The sequence below is a fragment of the Python bivittatus genome, unplaced genomic scaffold (genome assembly GCF_059951505.1).
Source record: "Python bivittatus isolate LINGU-HERP-01145 unplaced genomic scaffold, Pbiv_v1 ctg000580_np1212, whole genome shotgun sequence".
In the NCBI taxonomy this organism is placed as follows: Eukaryota; Metazoa; Chordata; class Lepidosauria; order Squamata; family Pythonidae; genus Python; species Python bivittatus.
In genome coordinates, this window is record NW_028277087.1 from 10987308 (window position 1) to 11005602 (window position 18295).

The 18295-nt window shown below is 42.6% G+C and overlaps 1 protein-coding gene across 4 annotated transcripts in view; it reads left to right on the plus strand.

Moving 5' to 3' along the window:
* The window catches only part of CPAMD8 (C3 and PZP like alpha-2-macroglobulin domain containing 8), a 57283-nt gene that overhangs the window by 25147 nt on the left and 13841 nt on the right, over positions 1-18295 (plus strand). For all 4 annotated transcript variants that reach the window (XM_088149589.1, XM_088149585.1, XM_088149587.1 and 1 more), the window contains 12 exons: positions 3302-3530; positions 5399-5552; positions 6316-6458; positions 7069-7120; positions 8741-9039; positions 9170-9395; positions 11600-11776; positions 11930-12011; positions 12719-12875; positions 13590-13664; positions 16859-17024; positions 17976-18062. In XM_088149589.1, coding sequence (XP_088005715.1) covers positions 3302-3530; positions 5399-5552; positions 6316-6458; positions 7069-7120; positions 8741-9039; positions 9170-9395; positions 11600-11776; positions 11930-12011; positions 12719-12875; positions 13590-13664; positions 16859-17024; positions 17976-18062 — 1847 coding nt within the window. The remainder of the gene's footprint in view (positions 1-3301; positions 3531-5398; positions 5553-6315; positions 6459-7068; positions 7121-8740; positions 9040-9169; positions 9396-11599; positions 11777-11929; positions 12012-12718; positions 12876-13589; positions 13665-16858; positions 17025-17975; positions 18063-18295) is intronic.

The following is an 18295-nucleotide window of genomic DNA, read 5'->3' on the forward strand; positions in this document are numbered from 1 at the left end:
TCTTCTCCAACACCAAAGTTCAAAACGTCAATACTCTTTGCATCCTGTAGGTATAGATACATCATGGCATCTGAATATTTCTTCCAAGACCTTCATGGCTGCTTTACCAAGTGCTAATCTCTGGTGTATTTCTTGAGTGTTGTTCCTTTACTATTGATAGTTGATCCTAAAAGGCAGAAGCTATCCACCACTTCAATATCTTTATTGTCAGTTCTAAGGCTGGTTGTTGAACCTGTTGTGACTAGTTTGGGCTTCCTTATATTTAGTTTTAGTCTCATTTTTCACTGTGCTCCTACTTTTATTACTAGAGCTTGCAAATTCTTTGCATTTTCACCTATCAGAGTAGCATCATCAGCATAGTGCAAATTATTGATGTTTTTTTCTGCCGTTTTAAAACCACTCTCATCTTCTTCCAGTTCAACTTCCCTTAATATATATTTGGCGTATAAACTGAATGAATAAGGAGAGAGTATACAGCCTTGTTGCACTCCTTTGCCAACCTGGATCCAGTCAGTTTCACCATGTTTTGTCTGTATTGTGGCTTCCTGATCTGTATGTAGGTTTCGCATGAGAACAATGAGATATTCTAGGATTCCCATTTTTCTAAGCACATTCCACAGCTTGACATGATTGATACCGCTATTAATTATGGACTGTATAGTTTACTTGTTCAGTTGGATACAGACCATAATAATTTGTTTCTCAATATTAATTGCTGGAAGACTCAAGCAAGAGATGCCACTGCCTTCGTGTTATGTTTATGGGTTCCCCATAGTGTTGCAGGAACTTAGTGTTGGACTAGGCAGGGAGAGAGCAATCTATTTCAGCCAGGGCTATACCAACTTTTCTTCCATCCTGTGTCAAGGAGAATGTTGATGTCACAACCCTGTTTCAGGGGGTGAGCAGAGTTTAAAGGGAGGAATGGTGCATTTTGCTTGGATCCCATCTGAATCCTTTTAACATTTTAAATGAAGAATCTGCTGCCAAAACATCAGCCTCCAGGTTTTGGCTGCACGATCTTAAGGTGTTCTAGGAGTCACAGATGAGTTGCTGGGAAAGCTCGTCTTTGTCCATCCCTAGATTAGATAATTTTTTGGCTTCTGAACACAGAAAGAACTGTGGGGCATTCAATCAAAGATTTATCTAGTCCAGGGATGTGGACACTATTTGGTTGATCTTAAGACATATATCATGTGAAGCTTCCTACTGAATGTGGGGATTCCTGTAATTTTGAATAGGGGAGGAAACAATGTATTTCTATTGGCTTCAATAGAAAAACTGGAAATCCTTCCAAATGAGAATTGGCTGTGGGGCGCTTTCTCTCCAGAATGATAAGCTGCCCTTGGAAGAGGAAACAAAAGGCTTTTACTGATATCAGAGATTGTCTCTTAGGAAGTCTTGGGCCTTGTCAGAGGAGCCAAATAGCTGTCTGGGTGTGTTTATGCTCAGGTACCTGCTCTGGGAGAGAGCAAGTGCCATACAGTGTAAAAATTCTCGTTACTGGTCAGAATCCCAGTGGAAAGAATGGAGCCCATGGCTATTGTCTCATTAAAAGGCTCAAAGCACAACTGGAAGCTACTTTTGTCTGACAAGAATTGGCCTTAGCCAATTCATCCTTATGGGAAATGATAGCCAAATTTCTTCCTCTCTGTTTTTGTTATTATTTGATTAATAGGGGTCATTTTGTTGTAATTTAAGCCTTTTTTTAATCTGTTGACTTACATTCAAGGCATGGCAAGACAAGGAACAGCATAGCAGATACAATGATACTTAGCCTCCATTTTCTTTACCTAAATGTTAAATGGGGAATGTTCTGATGTTTCCTTAAGCCAGCAAAGAGAATTCCTTTTATAAAAATGATCTGGAAGCATCTTGATTTGGTTAGTACTGAGAAGGAAATACCTGAATGCAATTTTTTTCACTTCTAAACAAACACTGCATCTTTCATCTTTCCTTCTATCTTTTAAAATTCCTTTGCCCTTGCAGGACTGCTGGCAATCATACTGCTGTTGTCATTTTGCAAATAAGTATCCAGTGCTACATGGATGCTGGCTTTTCATTCAGCACTTGTCCTGTTCTTAAACTCTTTTCAGATTTGGAAATTCATTACTAAAGAGAAAGACATTAACTTGTTAGAAGAGCACCTTTGCATACACAAGACCCCAGGTTTAACCCAGTTAATAGTGTCTCATTTTTTTATGACGCCATAGAAAGAGCTGCTGCAAGGTCAGAGTGAAAGATAAGCCATGATGTGTTACCTAAGATAAAATTGCTTGGGTTCACACATTGTATGAAGCTTTAAACTATGGTTTATAAACTATAGTGATTGGGTTCATGCAAGAGTGTGAATGTATGGATGTTGGACAAGGGCTAAGAAAACCTGATTCAAGACCATGTTCAGCTATAGAGACTCACTGGTTGACTGGAGCAGTCACTGAGCCTCACCAGATGAGGTAATCATGGCACCTTTGTGCTGGAATTCTCCTTTGCATTATGTGATGTTCATTGCAAGCTACAGCCTGCTTGTTATAAAGAGAAAAAAGCACAGAATCTAGACAACCCTGAAGAAAGATATGAGTGGAAGATAAGTGCCTTTTTGTATCTCCCATTGCTGTCTTTGAAGGAAGGAGAAAGGACTGCTTTTCATGCCCCTTGGGGATTGGACTTGAGGCAGAACGGCAACAGAACAGGGGAGGAGGGCGAGGCCAACAGAGCAAATAAGGAGAGTGCAAGGGTCAAAAAGTCTCCCATACATGGCTGAGTGGCTGCTGCCAAAGTACAGAATGATGCACAGATAGGGAATTTGCAGAGAATATCCTGCACAGGGTGATTGTCTCTGCAAGGAACATGCAGGCTTGCATATGTGCAGTAGCCCCTCCATGACCCTTCCACTGGAGCCTTGTGATGGCAATGTGGCTAAAGGAGAGATAGGACTATGTGGCAGTAAGTTCCCCATGCCTTGCAGATTCCCTCACTGTTTTATGGAGCGTAGGGAGCTGCACGCATGGACATCACCCTGTGCTGAACCCATCTGAAATGCATAGAGAAGAAGATCAAACTGAGGGCACAGGCACAGTTGGCTTAATTTCCAGACTTACCCAGAGCTTACTATCGCCATCCAACCTTTCAGTAGGAGAGTGCTGTGAAGAAAACTTGAAAGGAAGGGTGCCATGTTCATTGCTGCTTCTTGCGTTCATACTTGATGCAATTCTTTTTAAAGCCTTTGGTACATCTTTCCCTGTCTCAGATGCTGCACTGATTCCCAATGACTCTTTTTTTCTCCTCTCCCATTTTTTTAAAGCGATGTTTCAGGAGAAGCCCAGCTGCGTGTTGAAGTTCCAGACTCCATCACCACATGGGTGATGGAGGCTGTTGGACTCTCTGAGAGAGGGCTAGGCTTGGCAAGACAAACTGAACTCAGGACCTTCAAGCCATTCTTCGTTGAGTTCACCCTTCCATACCACATAATCCGTGGGGAACAGGCGAAGATTCCTCTGACAGTCCACAATTACTTACCCATGTGTTTGGAGGTGAGATTGATTGATTGATTGATTGATTGACTGATTGATTTAAAAGACTGACAAGCTGCCCATCCTATATGCTAAAACTCTCGATGGATCACACCAATAGTGATAAAAATGTAAAAGAAACAGTAAAAATCAGCATCCAAAAAAGAATTCCCAGTGCCTTAAAACAACACTCCCCAGTATATAAACATCACAATCACTGGGCTCCAGCCTCACCCAATCCCAGTTACTGGTGGAAAAGCCAGCTTTTTAAGGCCTTCTGGAAGGCTAGAAGGGTAGGGATCTGCCCGAACTCAGGGAGGGTCTTCCACAGGGCAGGGGCCACTACTTCCTAGGTCCTGCTAGATGACAACCTTTAAGAGAAGCAACCTGGAGCACAGCCACTCTATCCAACCTGATGGAATGGGCAGATGTCCTTAGAGAGGCTGCCCTGCAGATAACCTGGCCCTGTGCCAGCACCTTGAATTGCACCTGCAAGGAAACTTAAACCAGTGCAGCTCACGCAGCAGTGGTGCAATACGGCAAACCAAGGGGCGCCTGAAACTGCACACACCATTGCATTCTGGACCAGTTGTAATTTCCTCATGGTCTTCAAGAGCGTCCCCATGGAGAGCGCATAGCAGTAATCGAACTGGGAAGTGACCAACCCCTGAGTGACTGTGAGCAAGGCTTCCCGGCCCAGGAATGTGTGCAAATGGCCAAGGTCCCCCCTACTCAAGGCTCCTGCTCCTTCAGCAGGGGCCGTGACTCTAGGAGGGACCCCCAGATTGTGCACCAGCTTTGCCCAGGCTACCCCACCAAGAGTGAAAAAAGTCCAGAGCTACTCCATCTTGATAGGGTTGAGTTGGAGCTGGTGCCTCACTATCCAGAGCCTCACAGCATCCAGCTGGTGTCAGCACCTGAATGGCATCACCTGAATGGCATCATCTGGGTGGAGATGTATAACTGAGTATCATCAGCATACTAATGACACTGCACGCATACTACTGAATAATCTCACCCAGTGGTTCAATGTAGATGTTAAAGAGGAACAGCAAGAGATCCAAGCCTTGAGGCACTCTACACAAGAGGGACCTAGGTTAGACCTCTTCCCCTGTGACCAACACTGACTGCAAAAGCGGAGTTGACCACGGTGGAAGGAGGAGAACCACTGCAAAAGAGTGTCCCCTGCTCCTAGTCCTGGTCCAGATGGATACCATTGTTGATTCTGTGTTTCTTGTCTGGGGAATGAGGCTTTTGTGAGAAAAGCAGTTGGTAGTGATTGACCCAGCAGCAAAGGCCACAGGATTCAAAATGTGGAGCTGTCTTTGGTTTGGTTGATTTATTTCAGAAGCAGGCAACCTACGGCCCGTGGGCAGTAAGCAATCCCCATCACTCCATTTGTGGCCTTGAAAATACCCTGAGATTGCAGTATTGAAATTCAGTGACAAAATAGCCAGTTTTAAGCCACACAGTTTTCTCTTGGTTTTGAATGTTTGGGCTGTTTTATAAGGCCTCTGGGAGGCCAAACACTCTCCATCTCATTTTTATAACCCACAAAATGAAATTAAAAGCTGTCTGAAAATGTTTGGTCCTGCTCCTCCTGGTGACATCACCACATCACTGAAAGGTCTCTCGCTGCCTTAAGAGCAACACAGTACATACGCAACCCACTTTACTTAGCAGAAAAAAATATATTACCAGGGATACTAATTAGATATTTGCCCTCACTGATCTCTTCTATACATTTTAAGGCACTAAAAAGATAACCTTCGTTTGTGCTAAGCTTGTGTGATCTTCTGCTATCACTACTTCAACGTTCTTTAGAATGACTCTGATGACTAGCTGGACTGATCCACTGAAATCACTGTTCATTCCCTGTAATCATACAGGTTCATGTGAAGATCTCGGTCGCCAAAGGCATCAAGTTTGTGGGACATCCTGGGAAGCATCACCTGACCAGGAAAAAATGTGTAGCCCCTGGCAAAGCCAAGCCCACATCTATTGTTCTCTCTTTCAGTGAACTGGGACAGAACAACATCACAGGTAGCTCATCTGGATGGTGATAACCACCTTACTTTGGCATTCTTTTGAAAAAAATGGAAGATGTTTGCATGGGATAGCTTCCACTGAGTGGATTTTGCATGTCTGCCTAGAGAAAACTATAGACATCTTTCATAAAAATGAACAGCATCTTATCCATAGTCTGCTAAAGGGAGAGAATGTAACACTCCTCCGGAACATAATCACTTTTTAATGCATTCTGAGCTGAGGCTTTTGCTGAGGAAGATAGAAACCTCTTGTGCAAGAATCCACAACCTGTGGTAGCCAATGGGCACATCTGGAATTTTGTGGACTATTTGGTGCTCTCACAAATGGCCGCCATGCAGGAAACTACCTGCAAAGCTCCTTCAGAATGTTTTCTACCATTTCAGTGTCCCTTTGCCATTGCTTTTTGAAAAATGAATGTATCAGCCATATATTGACTATAGCCACCCACCCAATAAGAAAAGCTACAGGTCCGTGTGTGACCTAGAGATGTTTTGGGAATGAATACCGTGTTGGAGGCTGGCCTTGCACCTTGAAGCTTGCCAGCTTCCTATCTATCTATCTATCTATCTATCTATCTATCTATCTATCTATCTATCTATCTATCTATCATCTATCTATTTCTTAAAAAAAAACCTAGAAGTTAAGGCAAAGGGTGTGCCAAGTGCCAAGAAAAATATCTGTGGCCACATTGAATTCTGCTGGGTTCCCATCAGGGACTGAGGTATTGAGAATTTGTATTTCTTTGTGTCATCTTTAGCAAAAGCTTTTGCTTATGGTGGAAGCAGCTGCTGCCAAGACAACATTCAACTCATGAAGAATGGCAAACACTCTGAGGATGCCCACATGGACAAGAGGACTCCTGTTGGGGTTGACTATGTACGGAGGAGTGTCATTATTGAGGTAAACGAATAGCAAAGTCACTGCCTTTTCAGAGAGATAGTTGCAGCTGGGAAGGAGAAATGACCATCATTAACTTCAAAATGCAGAAGCTAAAAGAGATACCACGTTTTCTGAGTAGATGGATAATAGTCTGAAGGATTTGTGATTTAAGAATCAAGACCCACTGATGCCCATGTGGGCCTACCTGGCAAGTCATATCTTTTTTTAAAAAAATTCTACTCATATTTCTACTTTCTGAGGTAGGTTGGTACTCCTGGAGAGAGGGGAACTATTTCCAAAGGATGCCTAATTGCAGAATTCTGTTTCCAATGATGTTCATATGTAGCTATTAGTGCTTTCCTTTAGGCATCACACCAAGCTTTTGGTCAAACTTTAATTATCATTCATTTTTACAACATTGACTGATTTCTTAGAATCTTTACTTATGTATACTAGGTTTGTATTTTTGCTTTGCTTTGTTTTGTGTTGTGTTGGGCGTTCAGTAAACTAATCTGAGAAATTTTTCTTGGGATACTTTTTGTTAAAGATAAAGGCACTGAATTTTGGTATAGGCATCTCTGAAAAAAAAATTCTCCCCCTGACTGTTGTGGGGATTTCCACTCTTTTGCAGCCAGAGGGACTGACCAGAGAATATACCTACAGTGTCTTCTTCTGCCCTAACGGTAAGAGAATTTCGGCAGCAGTTTCCCTCTCTGGCCTCGTCATCAAGCACTGCTACCTGCATTTAAAGGTCATGTCCCGATGACATTATCTTCTTCTCCTCCCTTGTCCCATTGTGGAAGCAGCTTTTGTTTGCCTTTAGCTGTTCAAGTTAGAGTTGAATTATCCCTCTTATCCCAAGAAAAGCCTTGCAGTATGAATGATCTACAGTGCCTCACTGACAAGGTTGGCAAGGATGTGGTCAGGCACTGGTTCTGCCCAGCTCCTGGTGGCCACTGGAGACTGCTGTGGGTGTGCCCTCTCTTCCAGTTACTGAGTATTACCCCCGGGGCCATTTTGGCTTGGGCTGATGGAGAAATGAGACATTTGATGCCATATAGGCATCTGCTTGGGTAATGCCTAATCAGTACTTTGCAAAGCACCATTGTATATTATGTAGACCCTTATGTTCATGGAGGTAGCACTCTTCTGAGTGTTCACTAGACTTCTTTTTTGTGTACAGGTGGTCTTACGATAGACTGCTAGACCTGTGGAGAGAGAGGTAGCTAAGGAGGTTAAACTGGGAAAAGAGCCAGATTCTGCCAGCTACGTACTGCTGATTCTTTTACCCCAAGTGAGAAGTGTGGGCAAAGTGAAATGGAGATCTCCTAATATTCTTCACAACCCCATCAGCACACTGGTGACCTGTGACTTGGCCTATTTATAAACACAGCCAAGCCTTCTTCAAAAATGCTAAATCGATGTCCAAAAATAATTTGCCTGACAGGTGGGTGGAGCAGAGGAGGGTCATGGAAGGAAGTAGACCTAGCGCCCCTCCTTTGGGCTATTTTTGAACACTACACTCATGTTTGGAAATAGTGTGAGTAATAGGTCACTGGCATGGATAGCTTTCACACTGGCAACCTGTCACTTAGGGACATGGACATTAGCTAAACCCACTATCCCAAGTAATTATTCACAGTTGCCCAAGCCTGACCCACCCACCCCCATGCTAAGGATGGTGACTAGTAGTTGGTTTTCCTGCTTGCACGTAATGCTGGGTGGGAGGGAAAACACAGTCGGGAATGCGTCAGTTGCTGTCCTTAAACTGCCCCACATTAAAACTGTAAGGACAGCATCACTTCCCTCCAGCATCATTCTTGAAGCTGATTAAAGCTCAGCTGTTGGGGCAGCACCACTCATAGGGCCACCAGGAAAACATCTGGGGTTGCGTGCACTCCATGGGCCATAAAATAAGAATCCAATGCTCCTTAACAAATGCTATTCTCAAAAATGTGACCATTTTGTTGGGATGACCCCAGAGCACTGTATCTTATTCTCTGGGAAAACATTATTTTAAAGAGTTTCATTACAATTAATCTCCAATCAAAACACATAAATAGCTTTGCCCTCTTGCTGAATGGTGAGAGTGGCCTTTGGAAAGGTGACTCGAAGAGTACTCCAAGCAATCTCGACTTGAGGATATGGAATCTGAGCTATTTGGTTGTGGCCTTGTTGCTGCTAAAACTATTTTACATGAGGGGAGATTTGTTTAAAAGAGGCCCATGAAGATGTGTCTTTGGAGGTGCATTGCTGTGAATGAGACTGAACACTGACAGTGTTTTTGGTTTATTTTTGACTAGAGAAAATTCACATTTCCACTCCTAATAAATATGAGTACCAGTATGTGCAGAAACCTGCCCACATGATGCGCTTTGATGTTGCCATCAAGGCCCACAATAACGCCCACATCGCTTTGTCCTCTGCCCCCCATGACATGGCGGAGATGACTGAAATTGTCATTGGTGGGCACCAGAACTCCAAAACTTGGATCTCTACTAGCAAGATGGGTGAGCCAGTGGCCAGCACAGAGACTACTGGCATCCTTTCGTGGGACGAGTTCCGAAGTTTTTGGATCAGCTGGGCCCATGGAGTCATCCAGGTGGGGGATTTTGTTTTCTTCTCATTTTTCTTTTATTCATTGCTTAATGCATTCATTAGTCCTCCTTAAGCAGCTCATGATAATATGCATCTCCTGCCTGGATTTTGGTGTGTTATTTTTCTTTGTGCAGGTGGGCCACGGCCCCTTCGCTCTCAACGAGTCCATCATTGTGACTTGGGCCACCTCCAAGCAGCCAGAGGTGAAGTATATCGGCTTCTCCACAGGTTGGGGTTCTGCAGGCGAATTCAAAATCTGGAGGAAAGAGGAGACAGATGAGAATCACAATGAAGCATTCACACTGGGCGTTCCTCACAATGTGATTCCAGGCTCAGAGAGAGCGACTGCCTCTATTATTGGTATGAGCACTGGGAACAGAGTTGCTAAAGTCAGCTGGATAGAGTGCAGTATTGTGACAGACTCATGGTAGAAGTTCATACTATATCAGCATAACCTATCTGTATGGGACCAAAGAAGGATTTATTGAGTGCCTCAATGGGTATTTCTCAAGCAGAGCACAAAAATTACAATTCTTCCCTGTCTGCTAATTTCCCTAGAGCTAGATTCAGAGGTACATTGTCTCTGGTTTAGGATACTTCGTTTTTAGTTTTATTTAATAACAATTGCAGCTTAAGAATGAATTTGTGATTCATTCCACAATACGTACCAATGCAGAAGACTATTTGCAACTATTCACTCTAAAACGGTGAGGAGGAATCAGCAGGAGCAGCTGATACTTCATAATATGCTGTCTTGGAACACAGAGGCTCCATTCAGCTAGTGTGACTAATGTGCGTAAATATATCTAATCTCTTTATCAAAATAATCTAAGATTACATTGACCATGGAAGAGAATCTTCCCTTCAGGGCATGATCTCATTGTTCCTGGGAAATGTAATGTGGTAAGTAATACTTGGTTACAATGCCATAGGATGCTGTTTGCATATGTTAATAAGATTTTGGTCTAGAAGGTTTTTTTCTTAGCATCTCAGTTTTTCAGGAAACTACTTCTAGTCTCAGGTGGCTTTCCTATATTTGACTATTTCAGGGAGAATAATCTAGATCAGCGGGTAAGATCTGAGTTGGCATCAGATCTGTGATTGATTTTTCTTTTTAAGATGGGATTCTGAAGGTACATCAGTGTTTCCTAAATTTAAAAGCAAGAGCACACGCTTAAAAATGTTTTCTGTTAAGGTCTGATGTTCAATTATTTCACTATTAATTTTGCTTAAGACTCTTGGGAACTTGGTTGGATCAGACTAACACTCTTTCATTGCAAGAATTTTAGTCATCACTAAGTTCTTGGGCATCTCCATCGACTGGATTTCTCATATATTATATAATATAAATTAAATATAAGTAGGTACCTTTATTGTGGCAGTGTAATCCCATTTTGTGAATTGCATATAAATAGGAAACCAATAGCTACAAATATTAAATTCAGTATAGAGTTTGATACGTTTGGGTGTCACAGCTATATGAAGTCTTTGAAAATCTTTTTTTTGTGTGCGGTCCATATAACTGCATGGAACCAGGAATGCTGAGAACCGACAGTAGAATTCCTGATCACAGAACAGTATTCGAAGCCCTATAATAGGTTTAATAGTTTTTAAAAATAGCTTCCTGTGCCTGCACTCATTTTTCATCCCACCCTCCTTGTGCCCTGCTCCAAAATATCAGCTGTGACCCTCAGAGTCCAAAATGCACTGCTTGAGTGCAGTTGCTTTTCCTTCAGATAAATATGAAGGATTCAGATAAAATGCCTTTGCAGATTTTGACACAATTGATTTTTTTCCCTATTACAAAAGTTCCCCAAATTCTAGTACCCCTCAGTACCTTTGCTTTTCAAATGTAGTGACTAGTATAGATGGCCTTTCCTTGGATAAGTAGGAAGGATTTATGCAACACACTAAGATAGAAAAAGCAAACAAACCAAAGTTTCAGCTACTATATATTTAAGCACATTTAAGAATACAAGTATCCCTAAATACAAGTGTTCTCAAAATACTCATTTGAGAACCACCCCCAATATACTTTTTTCTCTTAGCATCCTATGATAATGATACTTTTTCGTTCCATTTTTGTTGGTGGTGTTGGGCTATTGAACTTGATGGCCTAGAAAACTGGGAAGCCTGAGATCACCCAAAATATTGAAATAGCATCTAAGGATACATGATGATCTTGGTTTTACTGCCTTGAATGAAAAGCCTGGATTCATTTACTTCTTTTAAATACTGAGCCATATTTTGCATTGGGCCCTCTCCAAGTATGGGGTTGGACAATTGCTTCCAATGTACCCTGTAAAAAAGACCTTAGACCAGAGTTTTTCAACCCTGGCAACTTGAAGATGCATGAACTTCAACTCCCATGCTGGCTGGGAAATTCTGGGAGTTGAAGTCCAAGCATCTTCAAGTTGCCAAGGTTGAGAGAAACTGTGCTAGACTGATGGTTCACTTGTGGACTGTGCTCTGTTGTCTGTTCACTCCCACCTGGGAGAATCAGATGTGACCATCTTAGAGGGCAATTTTTTCTGGCTGATACCATGCTCTTCTTTTGGTACCAGGAGATGTGATGGGACCAACACTGAACAATCTGGATAACCTCCTGCAACTGCCCTTTGGTTGTGGAGAGCAGAACATGATCCATTTTGCTCCCAACATCTTTGTCCTCAAGTATCTTCAGAAGACCAAACAACTTAGCCCGGAGGTAGAGAGTGAAGCCACCGATTACCTAGTGCAAGGTACTGACCCTTTAAAGGCCACAGGGATATTTTCTAAGAGAAGATTCAGAAAACAATTGCTTCTGGCCTCAACATGCACAAAGTTTCACTTCAGAAAATAAACTGTGACCTATATATTCAGGTTCTGTGTAGTGTCTTATGGGTTCTTTCCAGGATACCAGCGCCAACTGACCTACAAGAGGCAAGATGGTTCCTACAGTGCCTTTGGGGAAAGGGATTCCTCGGGGAGCATGTGGTATGTGGCAAATCAATGGGTAGGAAGATAACATTACATTGTCCTTTCATATGTTCAGGGCATCTGCACATGTGGCGTTAATACTGACATTGGGCTTCTGCAGCTAAACCAAAACATTTTTGGTTTAGTTGAAGCGCAGAAGATACTGAGACAACAGTTGTATTACACAAACACTAGGACCACAAAGTGGGTGGTTTCTCATTGGCAGGAGAAATTGCCTCCTGGCTCTGTTGCTGCTTTCCCACTCAAGTCATGGCATTTCATTTCATTGTGCTTTGTTGAAATTGAACAATCCTCTCCCTCCCTGCTGAAGCCACCATTCACCACCACCACCACCACCACCACCACCATCATCATCATCATCATCATCATCATCATCATCATTATTATTATTATTATTATTATTATTAGGTTTGGTGCAAAAACAAATGCAGCAAAGCAAGGACAACATTGATGGGGGACAAACAGCTTGAAAGTCCATTTTATAACTCTCTCCATAGTCAGCTGGAGGAGTGCTGGTCAACTCATACAGAAAATGGAGCATTGGAAAGGCAGTAGTGGAGAGGACACTTGTAGGGCAGAATAAAAATGTTCCTCAGGGTTGGGGGTATGACGTCAGTAGCTGGGTGGACATGGCCTCACGTAGTAGTGAGTAGCCAGTGTGGTGGCAATCATCCTCAGCCACTTTATGACCTTTGTGTTTCCAGGCTAACTGCCTTTGTGCTCAAATCTTTTGCTCAATCCCGGGAATTCATTTTCATTGACCCTAAGGAGCTTTTAGCTGCCAAGGATTGGATTATCCAGCATCAGAAGGAGGATGGCTCATTTCCAGCCATGGGCAGGATACTCAATAAGGACATCCAGGTACCAAAGGGGTGGGTGGGTAAGATTTGCAATTTTACCATGACAAGCTTCTACACTTTGGGTTTGCCAAGTTTGAAAAACACTGTTCTGGACTGTTATAGATTGAAGGATCAGCCTGCAGCATTGAAAAGTAAGTTTATGGGTATAACTGGAACAAATTTAATGAGTCTTATTTGTAGATCTGGCTTTCTGTGAGCCACCATGTTTAATGCTCAGACTGTGAAGATGCCTATACAAAACCGTAAAATATTTTTTTTGCAGTCAGGAGGAAACTAGTTTCAACTATTTGGTTGAAAAATGCACACTTTTGCTGCTGTTGCTAAACCAAGAATGCACACTTACTATCTTGGCTATGGATATATTTCATCTGTTGTTCTAGTTCTCAACAATAGAGTGTTTCAGGATAAAAGTTATAACATTTCTCTTCAGTCTTTGGTCCATAAATTAAATAATTTCCCCCCAGCTAGGGAAACAATAGTTGATACACATTCTCTAAAAATTCAGTCCTTCATAAAGATACACGTTTCCCATCCAAAGAGGTAAAGTGATACTGTTAGACTTTGTTCTATTGATTTTTTCATGCATTTTTTGTTTTTGTTCAGAATCTCTTGAGAAATGTTGAAAATGTGAAAAGAAGGGATTGGATTTAGGTGTAGATCTTTCATTTGTAAGATGGTTTCTTAGCCTAATCATTTTATCTGTGTTTTATTCCAGGGAGGAATTCATGGAAAGATTTCTGTGACAGCATACGTGGTGGCAGCTCTACTGGAAACAGGGGTGACCTCTGAGGTAAGGGATAAATGTGTTGAAGATGTTCCCCATTTTGCCCAGTAACTTCTCATGGTGGCAATGGAAGAGCCTCTCTCAGCTTTACCTAAGGACCTACACTATTTAACTATGGTGGCAATTTACATTTAGGCTTATTCTCAGCTTTATGCTATATTAGTGCTAGATATTTTGTCATCAGAAGAAAATGTGTGTCTCTTCATAGGCTGAGTTAGAAAAGCCAGGAATGTGCCCTTATATAAGGTTCCCACTTTTGTGATGCTGAGAACAGAGAAGTGATGTTACCACCAAACATCCAGCCTTGTGAGGCAATACAGATGATGAAATTCAAGGACAGCATATGCATTCCATGGTGCTTTGGGCATCAGTTTGCCTAGACATCTCCCTTGGCCTCTGATAGGTTCCCTGTTCTGATTTTAATTTATTAAAGTTTTGCTTTATTTTATTTTATTTTATTTATTTTATTTTATTATTTCGGTTTCAAGGCCGTCTGACTCTGTAGTGACTCTGGACATTTACATATAAATGTAAACATATATATATATATATATCGAATAACGAAACGTTTGCAGGAACGAAAACAGGGTAATGAAACGTTTGCAGGAAAACAGCCAAGCTCAAAGAACCCCAAGGACTCCACAGTTCAACCCTGAGCTACACATATTTGCTTCTTTCTTTCTTTCTCTTTCTTTCTTTCTTTCTTTCTTTCTTTCTTTCTTTCTTTCTTTCTTTCTTTCTTTCTTTCTTTCTTTCTTTCTTTCTTTCTTTCTCCATCCATCCATCCATCCATCCATCCATCCATCCATCCATCCAATATATATATGTGTGTGTGTCTATATATATATATATATAGACACACACACACACACACACATACAGTATATATATAAAAAACAGTTTATATCTATCTATCTATCTATCTATCTATCTATCTATCTATCTATCTATCTATCTATCTATCTACCTATCTATCTATCTATCTATCTATCTATCTATCTATCTATCTATCTATCTATCTATCTGTTTGTCTGTCTGTCTGTCAGTCTGTCTATCAAACAGTTTTATATATATGGGGAGATGGGAGGGTGCAGCCCAATGCTTTATTTGAAAGTGTGACCTCTATCCAGAAAAAAAAAGTTTAGCTGGGGGAGTGGCATTATGAGGGAGGACTGGGGGTATGGTGGGGATCAACCTTATCAGTCGGCCTCCATGGGAAATGGATGCTTTCTGACTGCCCATATCTACTGTGGCAGCTGTTTTGTGAATGGACACACATGTATGGTCTCAGTGGCAGCTCTTCAGTTCAAATGCCTGCGACACATTCACAAAAATCCAGATGGACCCACTGGCCCAAAGGAAATGTCTGCTCCTACCCCATCCAGCCCTTTCTGGCAATAAGAACAGAGCAGGAAGTGTTCTGCTTTCCAAAGCCATGTCCTCATAATAACTTATAGCATTACCAATCATTGCTTTTGCCAGTATATCCATAATAAAATCAGGCTTTGTACTGCCACACCAGTAGCAGATGATACTATAAATCTACTGGTGTAGGCTTTCACGGCTGGTATCTTTTGGGCAGTGTTGGGCGTCAGCATTTAGTGACCATGGTCTAGACAGCAGATTTCCTGGCATTTTGCTGGCAATTATGGCCAGCATCTTCAGAAGCAAAGTGGTCTGCTGTGCAGACCACAGGCAACTGAGAAAAGACTAACTGGGCTCCTGTCTTTATAGCCAGATATCCTGACTTCTGATTGGTCTTTAGCCAAGGTGGTTTCTGATTGGTGCAGGTTAGTGAGGGCTGATCTCTGATTGGTTCTTTGTTTGTGTCCAGCCCTGAATGGTCGTTTTGGTGGTGTTGGTTTTTGATTGTTTCCAATCTGAAGATGCTGGCCACAGCTGCCAGCGACACATCAGGAAATATGTTGTCTAGACCACGGTCACTAAACCCTGAAGCCTAACACTGCCCAAAACTATAAATCCTTTGTGAGGAAATGGCCCAAGACTTCACTTGGGCTGTCCCTTTGCCCCATGTAGTGTTTCTGTGTTCCTGGAGAAAGGGGATGGTAATTCCTACTCCTTTAGCCCTCTTCCTTTAGAGCAGTGTTTCTCAGCCTTGACAACTTGAAGATGTGTGGACATGGCTGGCTGGGGAATTCTGGAAGTTGAAGTCCACACATCTTCAAGTTGCCAAGGTTGAGAAACACTGCTTTAGAGACTTTTAATGGACTGCCCTCTCTGCCAGCCAGGTGAAATAGCAGGTCTGTTTTAAAACAGGAGGAAGAGGAAGCCAGAAAAAGCCAAGAGACTCACCACATGCAAGATTTCTGCTCTATGCTTGCATCATCATAAGTTTTATTTCCCTGTTTGGCTCTGCTGTGATGCAAATAGAATTGTTACAAAGAAAGTTTTGCACTGTGCCTGCTGGTGTTGGGAGGGATATGGGCAGTTTCTCACTGGAAGGAACTATTGCTTCATCCCCTTTCTCCCCCACCCCCCAAAGGAGATTAGACCACTGAAGTGCCACACTCTCTTTTTGCCTGTCTTAAATTAAACATAGGTGCAGCTTAATAGCTCCCTTTTACAGCAACCACTCAAGCTGTTTAAAAATTGTAGAACAGGCAGAACATGAAGTAATGAGATGGTTGAGGAGGTGGGTTTGGCACCAGCTGGATGCTGAATTCTGCACTCTCCTCTTGTTCAACTGGAGGGAGCACAGATGCTCTGCTTGCTCTTGCGGCGATGAGTTTGGCAACGGTTACAGGGCAGTTGAGAACATCTGTCAGGTTAGGGAATGAAAACTGTAACACAGTAGAAGTGACCTGAGCTTGCTTAATGCATTTCCAGGATTGATCAAAGCCATGTTCTTAAAGGATGAAGTCACTGGGCAAAATTAATAAGGTCCTTTTGTTGTCTTTGGGATGATTCTGGGTCCTCCTGTGCAAGGAACTCCCTTCTTTCATACCTCCATGCACACGTTTGTATCTCCCACCTTGGGCTCTCCCCCCTCCCCAGTTGCTCTGGGTGGGGGGTTGCCTGTTTTCTGGCCAGGCTATCAGCCCAACATAGCAATTCCATTGTGTCTCCTCTGAGAGAGGAGGACCCAAATTTTGTGCTGATCCTTCAAGGCTTCAGTTGATGTGGCTGCTGTAGCAAGCTGAATCTGCGGCTGTTACTCTCCTTCCTGTCTTCTGGCTTAGGAAGAAAAAGGGGCTGTTACCAAAGCACAGCACTTCTTGGAATCCAACATGTACTCAGCAGAAGACCCTTACACTATTGTCCTGACTACCTACGCCCTCACGCTCCTGCGCAGCCCTTCAGCAGCAGCAGCTCTTCGGAAAATGAATGGCATAGCCATTACTCAAGGTAAAGATGCTCCAGCTGTAACCTCTGTCTTGGGGTACTTCCACTTGGGACTTCGTTGATGCATTTGGATTGGCACAGGGCCCTGTGACTCCATACCATTGCCATCATTGGGCAGCTGGGCCAATTTACATCCAGCTCAACTGCAGCTCATGCAGAAAAAAACTCATGGAGAAAATCTGTCTATGTGGTCATTAGGAGTCAAAGATGATCAATCAATCAATCAACTGCACCACTGCAGAAATAACCAGAAGCCCACTTTCTGCTTCTAATGCTGGAGCTTTGTGCAGCTGAGGGGGATGAGATGCTTTCCCATTAGTGGGAATTCCTAGCTCGTTGGAAAGAAATGATGTAAAGCCAGTTGGGACCCTGCCTGTCCATCAGCACAATAACTCTCCAAAAGCAGAACACAATGGGACCAAATTTGGTGTAGAGAGAGAAGGGGGCATAAGAAAGATAAAGTTAAAAAGTGGACTGGATCCACCCAGGTGCTGTGGAAACAACAACAACAAAAATTGGAAAATTACCCCAGTGCATTCCAATGGGAGGAGCAGTTGGGCAGTGGGTTGAAATATTAGTGACTGCTCCCTTCTGAGCTCCTGTCCCTCTTCTGTCTGGGTTCTGCAACCCTGAGCAGAGTATATGCAGCCTGCCCTGTACTTCCCAGTGCACGCGTACGCACTCTCACACACACATACATACAGATATGACAAAAAGGGTGAGCAGGCAGACGTATACATACATGGAGAGAAACTCAACATGTTACTTCTTTACATAGAAAAAAATGCAGATGCCTCCTATGGCCACTGTTGGTAAAATGGTTAGAATGCATGTGTTGCCTTTCTTCTTCTCTCTATCTGCAAACATCTCACCCAGATGTCCATTATAGGCTTCTTAAGGGAAAACCAGTTTGGCTTTGGAGTCTGCTGCCATGTACCTCCTTTTCTCTTTCAGATGGCTTCACACACTGGAATTTAATGGGAACTCTTGCTACTGGTGAAGACACATTCATGGGATTCAGTGATGGCCTCTCCCAATCAGGTAATTCTTCATTATAGTAACCTTAACTTTGGAACTGCAGCCAAGAGTGAGAGGGGAAAAGAACAGTTCACCTAGAGAGATATAAGAATCCTGAGGACCTTTTTTTCTATCATAACTGAACTCAAAGATGGTGACTGACCTAGTCTTGGAGAAGGGGAAGCCCATCTACATTATCCCTGTGCTGCAGGATTGAAAACCAATATGGGAAACTTGAGACTGTAGCTGAGCCAGAA